Source organism: Triticum urartu, chromosome 1A (assembly GCF_056163025.1).
Source record: "Triticum urartu cultivar PI428250 chromosome 1A, HENAU_Tu73, whole genome shotgun sequence".
In the NCBI taxonomy this organism is placed as follows: Eukaryota; Viridiplantae; Streptophyta; class Magnoliopsida; order Poales; family Poaceae; genus Triticum; species Triticum urartu.
Window position 1 is genome coordinate 15,308,084 of NC_141873.1, and position 14,781 is coordinate 15,322,864.

Below are 14,781 nucleotides of genomic sequence, written 5' to 3' on the forward strand. Positions count from 1 at the left end.
AGAATGGAGTCCTGAAAGTAAGAAAAAATGAAAAAGTCGGTAGCCCCTAGTGCGGTTTAAGCTGTGTTTCGGGCGTGCCGTGATGGTGCCCCTCCCCCTTTGCCCATGGTATTTCCAGAGCGTAGTTATGTACGCGCAACACTGGTTTCGCAAGTTCGCGAGGGCTGGGGTTGGGGCCGTATTGCTACGCTTGCTCGAAATGTGCCAGGCGGTCTTGTTGTAGGTTACTCCGGGCGCGCTTGACGATGTTCGGACGTTTAACGGTCAGACTGGAGAATTGCCTTGATAGGCTGCTTTGTACTTCCGCTGCGAGAGCCGCCGTATGCTCCTCCGTTCGGAGAGAGCGTTCGGTGTTTCCATTAACCGTAATGACTCCTCGAGGGCCTGGCATCTTGAGCTTGAGGTATGCGTAGTGCGGCACCGCATTGAACTTTGAGAATGCGGTTCGCCCGAGCAGTGCATGATAGCCGCTGCGAAACGGGACTATGTCAAAGATTAACTCCTCGCTTCGGAAATTATCCGGAGATCTGAAGACCACTTCAAGTGTAACTGAGCCTGTACAGTTGGCCTCTTAGTGGGTTTAATCCTCGAGGGATCGATGCCCATTTTTCGCACTGTATCCTGGTAAAGCAGTTCAGGCTGCTGCCGCCGTCCATAAGGACTCTAGTGAGGTGAAATCCGTCAATAATTGGGTCTAGAACCAATGCGGCGAATCCACCATGATGGATGCTAGTGGGGTGGTCCCTTCGATCAAAAGTGATCGGGCAGGAGGACCATGGGTTGAACTTTGGGGCGACTGGCTCCATCGCGTATACGTCCCTTAGCGCATGCTTCCGCTCCCTTTTAGGGATGTGGGTTGCGTATATCATGTTCACCCTCCGCATTTGTGGGGGGAAGCCCTTCTGTCCACTATTGTTCGGCGGTCGGGGCTCTTCCTCGTCGTCGCTATGCAGCCCCTTGTCTCTGCTTTCGGCATTTAACTTGCCTGCCTGCTTGAACACCCAACAATCCCTGTTGGTGTGATTGGCTGGTTTTTCAGGGGTGCCATGTATCAGGCATGAGCGGTCGAGTATTCGGTCCAAACTGGACGGGCCCAGAGTATTTCTTTTGAATGGCTTTTTCCGTTGACCGGGTTTAGAGCCTCTGAATCCGGCATTAACTGCCGTATCCTCAGCATTGTCGCCGTTAATGCGGCGCTTTTGCTTGTTGCAACGCGACCTGCCACTGCTGTCCTTGGTATCCGAATTACCAGGGCTCTTGGTCATGCTATTGCTGCGAGCTAGCCAGCTGTCTTCTCCCGCGCAAAAGCGGGTCATAAGTGTCGTGAGGGCTGCCATAGATTTTGGCTTTTCCTGTCCTAGGTGCCGTGCAAGCCACTCGTCGCAGATATTATGCTTGAAGGCTGCTAGGGCCTCTGCGTCCGGACAGTCGACGATTTGATTTTTCTTGGTTAGGAACCGTGTCCAGAATTGTTTGGCCGATTCCTCTGGCTGCTGAATTATGTGGCTTAGGTCATCCACTACTAGGAAAACAGTTTTTAACGATGGTATATGTGATCGTTAATGGTTGAATTGTGGTCGTTAAAGGTCAATAACGACCACAATTTGCTGGTCGTAGTAGGCTCCGTCGTTAAAAGTATAACGACCAAGTACCTTTCGTGGTCGTTATTCTTATAATGACGGGATGGTGTGTCGTCGTCGATCCCAAGGCAATAACGACCACTTTTGTCGTCGCTAATAATAGTGGGATGGTGTGTCGATCCCAAGGCATTGACAACCACTTTTGTCGTCGCTAATAATGTTACCATGCTGGCCAAAGTATCATTACCGACCACTCTCTTCACACTTTCATATCCATCATAACCACTTATATTATAACATTCCTTCAACAATCACTTTATGCAGCATCCAACATTTCAATATTAACATCCACATTAATATAGAAACAAAAGAATCTTAATTGAAAGGATCATAACCTCTTTTATTAATAGAAGTACCAATATTCTGACATATAATTCTGAAACTAAAATATCTTGTAAGAAAATTGAGTCAAAAGCACTCCTTATATCACCAATGTATTTGAACATATCTATATGGAAAACGAGACAAGTAGAAAAGATAATATTTATTAGTCTTCAATAGAGGGACGCCATGGTTGTTTGAATGGATATCATTCTTCACCAGAGATTACAATGCCTCCTTATGCTTATATATATATTCTGGTGGACCATCAGTCCTACAAAATGTTGATTAGTTTATGAAAGTCAGTCCATGTAAATAAATGGCATCAAAGTATAATGACAAATAAAACCAATGTGTGAGAACAACTTACTTGATCATGTTGGCGTTCATGAGAACTATCAGTTAGAGATCTACCAGATAGAAGACGCTTAATTTCTGATACTTCTTGCGCCATGCCATTGACCTTTTCTTCGAGTACTTGTTTCGCTTGCTCAGAAGCTTGAAGTTGAGAAACTAATTCAGCCTTACTTAATGCTGGTCCTCGCAAATCTCTTGCTCTAATTCCACCACCAAATCCAACTACGCGATCACGCCGCTTAGATGTGTCACATTTCTGCATGACTTCATCATTTGAAAGACCAGGATTCAACTGAACTATGGTCTTAATTTGTGCCCGAAGTGCCAACAGTAAGTTATTTGCATAAACTTCTATCTCTAAGTAGGAATTGTACACGTGCTGTTCATTATGGAAGTTATGAACGTTAAATTAAGTCTTACATGTTTGGCAGAGGTTGTAGAATCAGGGAAGTCTGTACCCTTCTTGTGTGTCTCTGAAAATAGTTTATCCATACTCGGTGGCTTGTTTTCCTTTCCTCCCTGTTCCAACATAGGCAAGTGACTATTATTAGTTGAAACAAAATGGCAAGACAACTCACACTGATCTTATATTATTGGAAATGAAAAACAAGAGAAGTGAAAGCATGTACCATGTCCCAAATTATCTGTCTAAAGGGTTTACTGCCAGATCGGTGAAGCATTTTGAGGTTAGCTCTGTTTTGGGTGTTTCTCTTGCTCTTTTTCTGTAGTTAAAGAGGAATATATTGTCAGCTGCACAAATGGTTGAAAATTAAGAGGCAACATGAGAACATACCAGAAACTCCTTGCTAAAAAAATGCTCCTTGACAAGCCATTCCCAGTCATCCTTTGGAATTTCTTTAGGTACCTTTTTCATAGCCTCCTGCATAGTCTTCTTGGGTTTCACAAAATGCCGGTGCAAGTCTCCACGCCAGTTGATCCAAAGTTTCTTGACATGGTCTAATATCTCATCTTTGTACACATCTATTGCAATGTTGTCGTCAATATTTTCAAACTTGTCCTAAGTAGTTGTTCATAAAATAGAGTCTCATAAATACATCAGTACAGAAATTCAGATTATAATGCTAGAACTTTTAACCAAACATACCTTAATTGCATCAAATATATGTTTCCGAGCTGCATCAGTAATATTGGACCATTCATTTACCCTCATCGGGGTAATTCTAGGATTACAGACGATTCTACCCAAGTGTCGTGCAAAACTTTTGGAAAGCGCACGGTTATTGTAAAACTAGACTTTAATTTTTTGGGACTCCATGAGATCAGCTACTTCCTTGCATTTATTTTACCCACGGACCCTGCGCTTTTCACCTGTTTGAGGTCCTGCACCATTGGAAAGAAATATGTTAATCAAGTACAAAAAAAGAAAAACATTCAAGCTACAATTTATATTGAAGCAGCCTGACTGAAGTATGAACTAATCAAGTTGCATTGCTGAGCTTACTAGTCTTGGACGTAGCTGTAAGGCCATGGTTACCCTGCACTTCTTCATTTTCCAGTTTTTCATCAACTAATTCAGTTGCATTCTTGTGCTTACTGGTCTTTGAGCTACCTGCAAAGCCATGGCTATCCTGGGATTCTTCACTTTCCAGATTTTCATTACCCATTAATTCATCTGCACCATTTGCACCATCTGAAAAATATACAACCAATCGGTCTGCATGGTGGACGAAGGAAAAATGAAAAAATTGAAGTTTTTCATACCATGAAAATCATCCATATCATTTCCCATGTCACCATCATTGTTGGTATCAGCTTCATCACTCATAGCTGCAATATATTGTGAGTTACTTGAAGACAATAAAGTGTAGAAACAATTCTTGGTACAATATATGGTACTTAGAAACTCACTTCCGGAATCATCAGCATCCCAATTTGTAGTAAACAAGATTGGTGTATTTGTTGCCGCATCATTTCCATCTATGAAAACAAGCAACCACATTATATCATCCTTTAGTAGATAGCTTGAATAATATTTTTATGTTTCTGTAGTACCTTTTGTAGCTAACTCATACTTTTTCCATAGTTCCTCATCTTGCAAATGAGGCTTGTGAGTAACCCCTTTTCTGTTGAAATCTGCTATTTGACTTGATTTCTATGGCAAGGTGCGCCTAGCAATACTCTGGTGTACCAGTCCAGACTTATTCAACTGTGAGGAGCATCTTTCCCGAGCTAATGCTGTCAAGTTTCCATACCTGTGCTGACTCATTGTGATACCCTACGCATATAGCTTTAGTTTGAAGTGTGCACAAAGGCTATACAAAGTAAAAATGAATTAAATAAGTGAATATTGATATACTGAAAATGAATTACTGAATGCTAAATCAAATTAAGTAAGTACAGAACTACTTGTGTCATTGTTTATTAATAAGGTGAAAGCAAAAATATGAAGCAAATCGATTACTACAGATTAAGAGTTGCATAAACTAGTGTCATCATGTTGTTCTCTTTCTACATGATGTTGATGCCGAATTTTGAAGCAAGTTGTCTTCATCGCCATTGTGAGGTTCAGCTTCAGAGGCTTCATCATCAGACTGTCCATGTGGTACACTATAAGCATGACGTGATGGATTTTTCACGAGTGCGTGCCATCCTTTTATAAGATTGTCCTTGACAAAAAATACTTGAGAGACTTGGCTACCCAGAACGAAAGGCTCATCTGTGAGAAGCAAACGCTGCAGGTTAAGACTAACGATTCCATGCTTGTTGTCTTTCTTCATCCCATGCTCTTTGTCAAATACGTCAATCCAGTTGCACCGGAATAATGTCACACGCCTTCCACCTAAGTATTGCAGTTCGACTATCTCTGTCAATATGCCATAATATTCTACTATATTACCATTATCCCCTTGTTCTGAAAGTACAACCACCCCACTGTTCTGTGTGCAGAGGTGTCTATCTCGACTTTGAACATGATATCTGAATCCATTCATGTCATAGCCAGTAAAACATGTTACATTTTCCAATGGACCACGTGATAGTGCCAAAAGGTCTTCGGTGAACTCACTCTTATCATGTTCGTGCAAGCTGGCTACCTATGCAGTGAAAAATAGCTATGTTAACATCTTCACACAGAAATACTGAAATGTATGTGCATATGTATGTACATACAGACTTTATTCTGGAATCTTTACCTTCTCTTTGAACCACTGATTGAACTTCTGGTTCCACATGGTGGTAAATGGTTGTAGTGAACATCCATCTTGACTACTGGAGTACTCACTACAATAATAGAAAGCTTAATTGATATGGGCATGCAAAAATTAGTTAACTAAGTACTTAATAAGTGAACCGAATAATCAATACCTGATATATGGTTGAACTTCATCACAATTTCTCAAAACATAAATATGAGCTTGATCTGCTTCAAGAAGATTAAGATCTCTAGGTTTACGACCACCGGATGGCCTTCCATCCGGATTGAATATTGACAAATAATAGTTGTCATCCCCTGGTACATCATTGATTCTGCCTGGTCGATTATGCTTTGTCTCGACATCATCCAAATACCTAGAGCACAATGTAATGAACTCTTCTACAATGTATCCCTCTGCAATGGAAGCCTCAGGTCGTGCCAAATTTCGCACTAGCGATTTCAGACACTTTATTTGTCTCTCAAAGAGATACATCCACCGATATATTGTAGGTCCACCAACAAGAGCCTCATTAGCCAAATGAACAGGCAGATGCATCATGACATCAAAAAAGGACGGTGGGAATTCCTTTTCAAGCTTACATAGTGTCACAGGTATTTGGGCCTGCATTTCATTAAGTTCTTCTACTGAAAGTGATTTGGAGTTTAATTTGCAAAAGAACTGTGAAAGCTCAACCAGAGGGTCATAAATATTCTGGGGAACAAGTCCACGCAGTGCAAGAGGAAGTAAATGATTTAGTATAACATGGCAGTCGTGGCTCTTCAGTCCTGAATTTTTTTTCTCTTTCATATTAGTGCAGCGGCCAAGGTTTGAACAAAATCCATCCGGAACTTCGAGGTCCTTAAAAAACCGAAGGAACAAAATCTTATTGGGTGGAAGCAAAGTGAAAGGCGCAGATGGAAAAGTAGGCTTGTCCCCTTCCTTGTCCGGATGCATACCTGGCCTTATTTTCATTAGTTGCAAATCACGCCGAGAATTTATGTTATCCTTCGTTTTTCCTTTGACATCCATAATTGTTGCCATGATGCTATCACATATATTCTTTTCTATATGCATGACATCAAGGTTATGGCGCAACAAAAGATTTTTGAAATATGGAAAATTACAAAATATACTTCTTTTGTTCCAGCTATCTCCTCTCTCATCATGGGACACCTTTGTCTTCTTACTTGCATCTTTAGACAAGATAATCCCCTCTAGATCAGCCACTTGGTCCATCACATTTTGTCCTGTTAAGGGTGTTGGTGGTTCTCTGGTTTCTATGGTACCATCAAAAGATTTTTTATCTTTCCTCCACCTATGGTTTTTATGAAGAAAGCGTCGATGACCCATGTAACAGAACTTCCCACCTTTTTTGAGCCTTAATGAACAAGTCCCACTGTGGCATACCGGACAAGCCAATTTTCCTTTTGTGCTATATCCAGAGAGATTGGCATAACCAGGGAAGTCATGGACCATCCACAGAAGTGCTGCACGCAGTGTGAAACTTGTTTTCGTTGATGCATCATAAGTGTCAACACCCTCGTTCCATAGTTCAATAAGTTCCTCTACAAGTGGTTGCAGATAAATATCAATTGCATCACCAGGACCATCAGGCCCTGGAATCAACATGGACAACATCACATTTTCTTGTTTCATGCACATCCATGGCGGCAAATTTAGGGGAACAAGGAATACGGGCCAGATGCTATGAGATGTTCGCATTGTTTTATATGGTTGGAAACCATCAGAAGAGAGACAAAACCTAATATTGCGAATTTCTTTTGCAAATGGGATGTTTTTTGCATCAAAATATTTCCAAGCTTTCGAGTCAGCAGGGCATCTAATGACACCATCATCCACCCTGCCCTCCGCATGCCACCTAAAGGATTCTGCAGTTTTGTGGCACATGAACATCCTTTGCAGCCTTGGCTTTAAGGGAAAATACCGCATTGTTTTTTGTGGAATCTTCTTCCCTTTTGCCGAGTGCATAGTGGTGCCTGTGCGCTTGTCTTCTTTCCATATAGATTCTCCACACACCTTGCATGACTCCGCATTTATATCTTCTTTCCAGTAGAGCATGCAATGATTCGTGCAAGCATCAATTTTCCTATAACTCAGTCCTAGTTCCTGAATAGTTTTTTTCGCTTCATAATAAGAATTTGACAAAGTAGAGTTCTGTGGTAGGAAAGCCTTCCGCAGATATTCCAACAACATGGTGAAGGACTTGTTGCTCCACTTTCCCAAATTCTTAATGTGAAGCAAGTTAACTAGTGCAGATAATTTAGTGGTACTAGAACCTTCATAAAGTGGCTGGTTGTAGTTGTCAAGCAATTTATAAAACTTTGCTGCTTCATTATTTGGTTCCTCTTCGTTAGATGGTGGTGTCGTTGTTTGCTCAGTTGGATTATTATTTTGAGGAAACAGATCATGCAACAAATCTTGCATTGGGTCATATCCATCTGCACTCTCTTCTTGCATTTCTTCATCGCCTTGACCTTCAGAAACTGTTTGAGGTTCCCTCGCAACTTCACCATGATGGTACCAAAAGGTATAATTTCTCAGAATTCCATACACTTTCAGGTGAGAAGAAACCAATGCACGAGGATGAGAGTATGTGTTGCAGCATTTGATGCATGGACATCGAATTTCATTCTCCCTGCCTCCCTGCCTGCGTGGCTGAATGCATAGTCAAGGAAATTCTCTACCCCTTCTAAGTATTCATCATCTAATCGCTCATCCAGTAGTCTCATCCATATCTTACTTGGAGTCATCTCCTAATATGTATTACTGTTTTAGTACGTAGTTATCCTTCATTTATGTTATTCGATGTAAGACATATCAGGCTACAATAAATCATATTATGTATGATCTATAGATGAATGGATTGTACTGAACATGGCATAACAAAATTCTAAATCGTAATAAGCAAATGAATTCTACCTACATATTTTTTAATCAGGATCAGCAACAGTGCATCAAGGTTCCACAAGAGAAAAAACAGAGCAAGGAGGAATATGAAAAAACAGAGGAAGGAGGAATACGAACCAAGCTGCAGCGGAGTTGCGTTGGCGACCGGTGATGTGCAGGCGGCAGCGCGGGCGCACCGGGGTCGAGGCTAACCAGCGACGTGGAGGCGGCAGCCCGGGCGCGCCGGGGGTCCAGGCGACCGGCAATGTGCTGGCGGCAGCGCGGGCGTACCGGGTCGAGGCTACCGGCGACGTGCAGGTAGCATCGCGTATGCGCCAGAGTCGAGGTGACTGGCGAGGTGCGACCTGCAGCATGGAGAGGCGTAGAACACAAGGGAGGAGATGCGATCTATGGACTATGGAGGTGTTGAATTGAGCAGGGCAGGGGAGGCGAGGAGAAAGAGGCGCGGGGAGATGAGATCCGAACAGATTAAATATTTATTCCCTATTGCGGATGGTTATCTAGTCGAAATTGCCAGCAGTTTGTGCCAAAAAAGATTCAGCCGTCCCGCTCTCTTTACCCGAGAACGAAAAATCTTTATTTCCTATGTTTGTGCTGCAAAACCTAAGGATTAGGTCTTAAAGAAACCCCTGAGGATTTCAACTTTCGAAAGGCACGGTGGACTCTACCTCCCTGTATTTGCAGTTGCAGCTATACTTTTTGAAACCAATTGAATAGAGCACAAATTATGTTCATAGGTTGAAAATAAAGAACGCAGGTGTGGTGGTTTCAGTGTACTTTGAGTCTTTGACACACACGAAACAAGGGGAAAACTGACTGGTTCAGTTTTAGATAGAGAAGCACACAATTTTGACACAATGGATTCCTTTTTCTCTTACATCGACTATGCCAAGCAATGAATGGTACAACTCCTATTTTTATAAGTTTCTTAGCACTGCAAGCAACCGACTTGCTTTTGCTGCAACAAATGCAAGCAAAAGACTGAAATTAGCTTCGCCAACATGTACACGCAGGGCACACCTGCACTTAACTTGCAGTAAGTTGCAGCCGATCTGCCACAATCACTTCACATTGCGATAGGAATTGTTTGACTACAATCAGGTTTAAGCTACACATGATGATGCTTTGGCGTCCAAAGTGCCTGATGATCTGAAGGTACTGCTGCAGATCACATTCATTGGAAGGTACCTGTCCATCACATCGCCAAAATACAGTGCCTATTTCTAAGCCCATTCATATGTCCGTACTATATAATACAATGTCAGGGGATATGAAGATCCATTTACGGATAGGAAAATATTTAAAAGTCAGTCGCTTGTTCATAGCCTGACATATGAATGACAAGAACAAATGTTACAAATAAAAGGCACTAATCTTGAATTTTGCTGCCGATGAGCCAAACTGAAAAACTAACAATAATATTGTTCTCTAGCAAACAATATTTATTTTTCCACCATCTTGTAGTAGTCAGGAATATAAATTCGCAAAAAGTCTCTACGTATTTTTTTCAGATTACTCTTATGCCTAGATGCATTCCTGGCTCTTGCTTCCCTCCTCAATGCAGCATCACTAGCACGTCTTTCATTAAATTCCTTCCGGACCTTCTGGTATACTTCATCTTGCTTGTCTTCTTCCTCGGAGTCTTCGACAACTTGCCTACGCAGGTACTCAATAGAGTCTTCATCGACATCGGTTATTGAGACATCGCTGCTCCGTTCTTCATCAGGAGACTCTTCTACCTCCTGATTAATTGTATCTGGAACAAACTCATCCATGTTGTCTCCTTGCACGTTCTTGTTCTTCGAATCAGGAGCAAAATCAACAATCAATTCTTCTTTTACCTCAGGATATATTGAACTATATTGAATCTAGAGAAGAATTAATGATTAAGTCATGTACCTCTTCATCCGTAGTATGGTGAGCAAACTCAACCATGGAATCTGCTTGCTCCATCAAGTGCATCTCTACCGAGCATTTTGGGGAGGAATCGCGGTGGCCGGGGGAATTTTGTGGTTCAGCAGAGGCGCCGGATGGAGATGCAGGGGCATGAACGACCATGCAGACTTCCATCGGGATGTTGTGCAAAAATGTGGATCGGGAGGACTAACTAATAGGATTAGCAGCAGATTAGATTAGTTTTTTTTGCGGGGAGCAGATTAGATTAGTTGGGGCTGAAGAGATTTAGCGTCAATATTTTGAGAACCCGCCAACATTAGTTGGGATGTAGCTGGGGAGAGATAACGGAGAGGAGAGTTTTTTTCTTTTTCTTTTTGAGCGTAAGGAGGGTAAGTTTGTTAAGAGTTGTACGTACATGCAAACCATATTACAACAGTAACGACCGGTCATGTAGCGACGGGCAGACCTGTGGTTGTTGAACGTATTACGTAGATAGGTTTCCACCACGCGGGGAGTCCACTCGGGGGTTCAACGACCAAGAGTTTTTGGGCACCATCGTTAATGCTAGTTTTTGTAGTAGTGATCGGCGTCTGGTGGTCGCACATAAGTGCCTTGGAAATTGTGGAGGAATGCGGCTTCCAGGTCCTCCAAACAACCAATTGATTCTGCTGGCAAGCTGTTAAGCCAATGCCGAGCTGGTCCTTTAAGCTTGAGTGGGAGGTATTTGATGGCATGTAGGTCATCACCACGGGCCATGTGGATATGAAGGAGATAGTCCTCGATCCATACCGCAGGATCTGTTGTGCCATCGTATGATTCGATGTTCACGGGTTTGAAACCCTCGGGGACTTGATGATCCATTACTTCATCTGTGAAGCATAGTGGGTGTGCGGAGCCTCTATATTGGGCTATATCACGACGCAGCTCGAACGAGCTTTGTCTACTATGTTCGGCCCGGCCGGATTTACTGTATCCGGCGTGATGATTACCGTCTCGTGCCGTGGGGCGCCCACGCGATCCATAGATCGATCTTGTTTGCCTTGCCTTGTCCTCCAATATATCTCGCAGGTCTGGCGCATGTCCCCGTGCCTTGGTATTTTTTGAGCATCGCCGGGGTGCGGCTTGAATGGAGGGCCGTGAGGCCTCTCTGTCATGGCCACGAGGTGACCGATCGGCCGCGTCATGCGCCGGTGATGTAGGTTTAGGTGCTTCCTCCTCTAATAGGGGTAGCATCCTGCGCTTTGGGTAGCTCTTGGAGGGGCGTTCGAGTTCATATTCTTTGGCCGCCAGGACTTCAGTCCATCTATCGGCTAGCAAGTCTTGATCAACTCTAAGCTATTGCTGTTTTTTCTTGAGGCTGCTCGCCGTGGCCATAAGCCTGTGTTTGAAACGCTCTTGTTTGATGGGGTTCTCTGGCACGACAAATTCGCCGTCGTCGAGGCTTGCCTCGTCTTCTCAGGGAGGCATGTAATTATCGTCCTCTACCGCTCTCTCATGAGGGCTGGCTTCTCCATCCTCCTGTGCTGAATCCTGCTGGAGGGGGTTGTCTTCGGCACTATCCGGGGTGTTTTTATCTCCCGTGCCGGAATCACCTTTTTTGCTTTGGCGGGATTTAGAGCGGCGCTGCTGACGCCGGCGCTTAGGCTGCTTCTTGGAGGGGTCATCCTCCGCTGTTCCATCGCCATTGCCTTCTTTTGGGGTGTCCACCATGTATATATCATACGACGAGGTGGCTTTCCAGTGCCCTATAGGCGCTGGTTCCTGTTCGTCTCCTACATCGTCGTCCATACCGTCGATGTCTTCGGAGTCGAAGTTGAGCATGTCGGTTAAATCATCGACAGTGGCTATGAAGTGGGTGGTGGGTGGGCTTTGAATTTCTTCGTCATCCGCATCCCAACCTTGCTGACCATAGTCCGGCCAGGACTACCCTGATAAAGAGAGAGACTTTAATGAGTTCAGAATATCGCCGAAGGGCGAGTGCTAAAAGATATCCGCGGGGGTGAATTCCATGACCGGTGCCCAATCGGATTCGATTGGTAAGGGCGCGGGGGGCTCGGAGTCAGGAGAGGAGTCCGGCACCTTGGAGCCACGGGCCTCGCAGAGAATAGGGATGGTGTTCGGCTCGATCGCCGTAGATATTGCAGCCCCCGAGGCGGTGTCCAGCCACCCGTCCTCGATTGGCGCAGTCGGCTCCGAGCTAAGGGTCAGAGCGGACATGGGTGCGGCCTCCAAGGCACTGTCCGGCAGCAGAGCTAGATCATGCCCTTCACGACAGTGCGGCGCGCCCGGCTGTGGCTCGAATCCGTCGAAGATCAAGTCTCCGCGGATATCAGCCGTGTAGTTCAAGCTTCCAAATCTGACTTGATGGCCAGGGGCATAGCTTTCGATCTGCTCCAGATGGCCAAGCGAATTGGCCCGCAGTGCAAAGCCGCCGAATACGAAGATCTCACCCCGGATCGCATCGCTGTTGATGATCGGAGAAGCCATCGGGCCTAAAAGTGACGACACAGAGGAACTCTCAATGAAAGCACCAATGTCAGTGTCAAAACCGGCGGATCTCGGGTAGGGGGTCCCGAACTGTGCGTCTAGGCGGATGGTAACAGGAGACAAGGGACACGATGTTTTTACCCAGGTTCAGGCCCTCTCGATGGAGGTAAAACCCTTCTCCTACTTGATTAATATTGATGATATGGGTAGTACAAGAGTAGATCTACCACGAGATCAGAGAGGCTAAACCCTAGAAGCTAGCCTATGGTATGATTGTTGTTCTGTCTTACGGACTAAAACCCTCCGGTTTATATAGACACCGGAGAGGGCTAGGGTTACACAGAGTCGGTTACAATGGTAGGAGATCTACATACCTGTATCGCCAACCTTGCCTTCCACGCCAAGGAAAGTCCCTTCCAGACACGGGACGAAGTCTTCAATCTTGTATCTTCATAGTCCAGGAGTCCGGCCGAAGGTATAGTCCGGCTACCCGGACACCCCCTAATCCAGGACTCCCTCACTGGCCAACCTCCAGATCGGGCGCCAGTAGCTCTAGGCCGCACACGCCCCTAAGATAAACACCAATGCGCTGCTTCCCCGGCGTAATGGGCGTACTAGCGCTTGTTACGCCGGGGAATGCTTCCGTTAATTGGAAATCAAGTGGCCAGAAATTGAAATTCAGGGGGGCGACGGACCTCTAGCTAAGGTGAAATAGTATATGAGGAGAAACCTTGTGCATCGCGAGTTACTAGGAAAATCTAGTATCAAGAAGTCAACTAGTGTCTTCTGTGGGATGAATACCGTGTAAGCAGAGACGTAAGATTTGCACGAATAAGGGAAGAGGAGTACCTTTTTCGGTTGCCGGTGTGGTCACCTCCACATGTCGCGCCGATTTTCTTCTTTTTACCGGGGAAACCGATGTTCTGGAGTGTGCAGGCTTGGACGAACCCATGGCAAATTGTTGACTGTGTTGCCGTGGCCGTATGTCGGCGGAGGGGAAGCAGATCCGAGGCGGCGAAGGACGGCGTAGCAGGAACAACTCTGGTGCGGTGGAGGGTGGCGAAGTTGGAGCGGCAGCGGTGAGGCGCAGGACGGCGTGGTTGAACTGGCTCGGGTACGGACGGCTCGGCCTCGGCTTCAACTACTAGCCGTGGAGGGCGTTGTGGTTGAGGTTGCGGGGGACGACGACGTCGGGGTATCGGCTCTGGCGTGATGGAGGAGGGCGGCGGTTGATGGGTGGGATGGGGTGGCGGACGGAGGACGTCGGGGTTTCGCGGCTGGTGGAGAGGTAGTTTTGGCGCCCGCAGAGTACGAATGGGGAATCAGATGGGTGGGGGGGAACCATGTTTCGGTCTGGGACACGCTTGTTTTTGGCTTTTTTGAACAGAAGATGGGACACGCTTGTTTGAAATTTGGGGAAAGTACAAACTTTGCCCCTCTCTTAAATTTCGGACCTACTGCGGGTCGGGGGTAGGATGGTAATCCCAGGTGTCCCAAATAGTGGGCGGGAGCGATTTCGGCTGCGCGCATGTGTGCTTAGGCGGCCATTGTGTATGAATGTTTTTCGGATGCGGTTGCGTGGCGTCTAGATGAAGCTACAAACCTACCCCAGTTTAGACCTTTGGACGTCGGGCCGGTAGGTTTCACGGGTCGGAGTTATTAGAAAAGTAATTTCCTTGTACTACCAACCATTGGTCTCACACGGTTTTGGGCGAGTAGAGGCTCTTTTGGCGCTTCGTTCGAAATTTTGTAACACAAGCATTCACATTTAGAGTACTCTTGAACTATGAGGATTGACCTAAATATACAACGTTATATTTGACCTTGTATGTTTGAAAACCTCATTAAATTATCTGCTTCTTTTTGAAATTTTGACACTTCAAAATCCTATAACTACGATTATTTTGGAATGGAGGAGCTAAATTTGAATCTATTTTGTACACGACTACATAAGCTATTATGTACAAAATCAAAGCAAAGATTGGTGCCCCCATAAT

At 44.9% G+C, this 14,781-nt stretch overlaps 3 protein-coding genes and 1 pseudogene across 3 annotated transcripts; all 4 read right to left on the bottom strand.

The window, feature by feature from the left end:
* Window positions 1-2,229: 2,229 nt before the first annotated feature.
* On the bottom strand, window positions 2,230-3,204 carry LOC147988415 (uncharacterized). Its single transcript, XM_087534792.1, has 5 exons — window positions 3,112-3,204; window positions 2,948-3,040; window positions 2,739-2,837; window positions 2,332-2,634; window positions 2,230-2,235 (listed from the first exon to the last, which is right to left on the bottom strand). Exons 1-5 carry the CDS (start codon window positions 3,202-3,204, stop codon window positions 2,230-2,232), a joined length of 594 nt encoding a protein of 197 aa, XP_087390918.1.
* Window positions 3,205-4,771: 1,567 nt separating this feature from the next.
* On the bottom strand, window positions 4,772-6,100 carry LOC147988416 (uncharacterized). Its single transcript, XM_087539550.1, has 3 exons — window positions 5,643-6,100; window positions 5,471-5,558; window positions 4,772-5,371 (listed from the first exon to the last, which is right to left on the bottom strand). Exons 1-3 carry the CDS (start codon window positions 6,098-6,100, stop codon window positions 4,772-4,774), a joined length of 1,146 nt encoding a protein of 381 aa, XP_087395676.1.
* Window positions 6,101-6,173: 73 nt separating this feature from the next.
* Window positions 6,174-7,687, bottom strand: LOC147988417 (uncharacterized; annotated as a pseudogene).
* A 2,156-nt stretch (window positions 7,688-9,843) lies between these two features.
* Window positions 9,844-10,471, bottom strand: LOC147988418 (uncharacterized). The gene is made up of 2 exons (XM_087539639.1): window positions 10,301-10,471; window positions 9,844-10,200 (listed from the first exon to the last, which is right to left on the bottom strand). The coding sequence occupies exons 1-2, from the start codon at window positions 10,469-10,471 to the stop codon at window positions 9,844-9,846; spliced, it is 528 nt and encodes a 175-aa protein (XP_087395765.1).
* Window positions 10,472-14,781: the final 4,310 nt, after the last annotated feature.

Bases quoted from the DNA above. Each gene is read 5' to 3' on its own strand.
- LOC147988418 (XM_087539639.1), bottom strand. From the start codon at position 10,471: ATGGAAGTCTGCATGGTCGTTCATGCCCCTGCATCTCCATCCGGCGCC. The intron at 10,201-10,300 runs GTACATGACTTA...CCTGATTCGAAG, and splicing joins ACCATACTACGGATGAAGAG to AACAAGAACGTGCAAGGAGA.
- LOC147988416 (XM_087539550.1), bottom strand. From the start codon at position 6,100: ATGCAGGCCCAAATACCTGTGACACTATGTAAGCTTGAAAAGGAATTC. The intron at 5,559-5,642 runs GTATTGATTATT...CTATTATTGTAG, and splicing joins GAAGTTCAACCATATATCAG to TGAGTACTCCAGTAGTCAAG. The intron at 5,372-5,470 runs GTAAAGATTCCA...TTCACTGCATAG, and splicing joins ATCAGTGGTTCAAAGAGAAG to GTAGCCAGCTTGCACGAACA.
- LOC147988415 (XM_087534792.1), bottom strand. From the start codon at position 3,204: ATGCAGGAGGCTATGAAAAAGGTACCTAAAGAAATTCCAAAGGATGAC. The intron at 2,838-2,947 runs GTACATGCTTTC...ATGTTGGAACAG, and splicing joins GACAGATAATTTGGGACATG to GGAGGAAAGGAAAACAAGCC. The intron at 2,635-2,738 runs GTAAGACTTAAT...TTGGCACTTCGG, and splicing joins CTACAACCTCTGCCAAACAT to GCACAAATTAAGACCATAGT.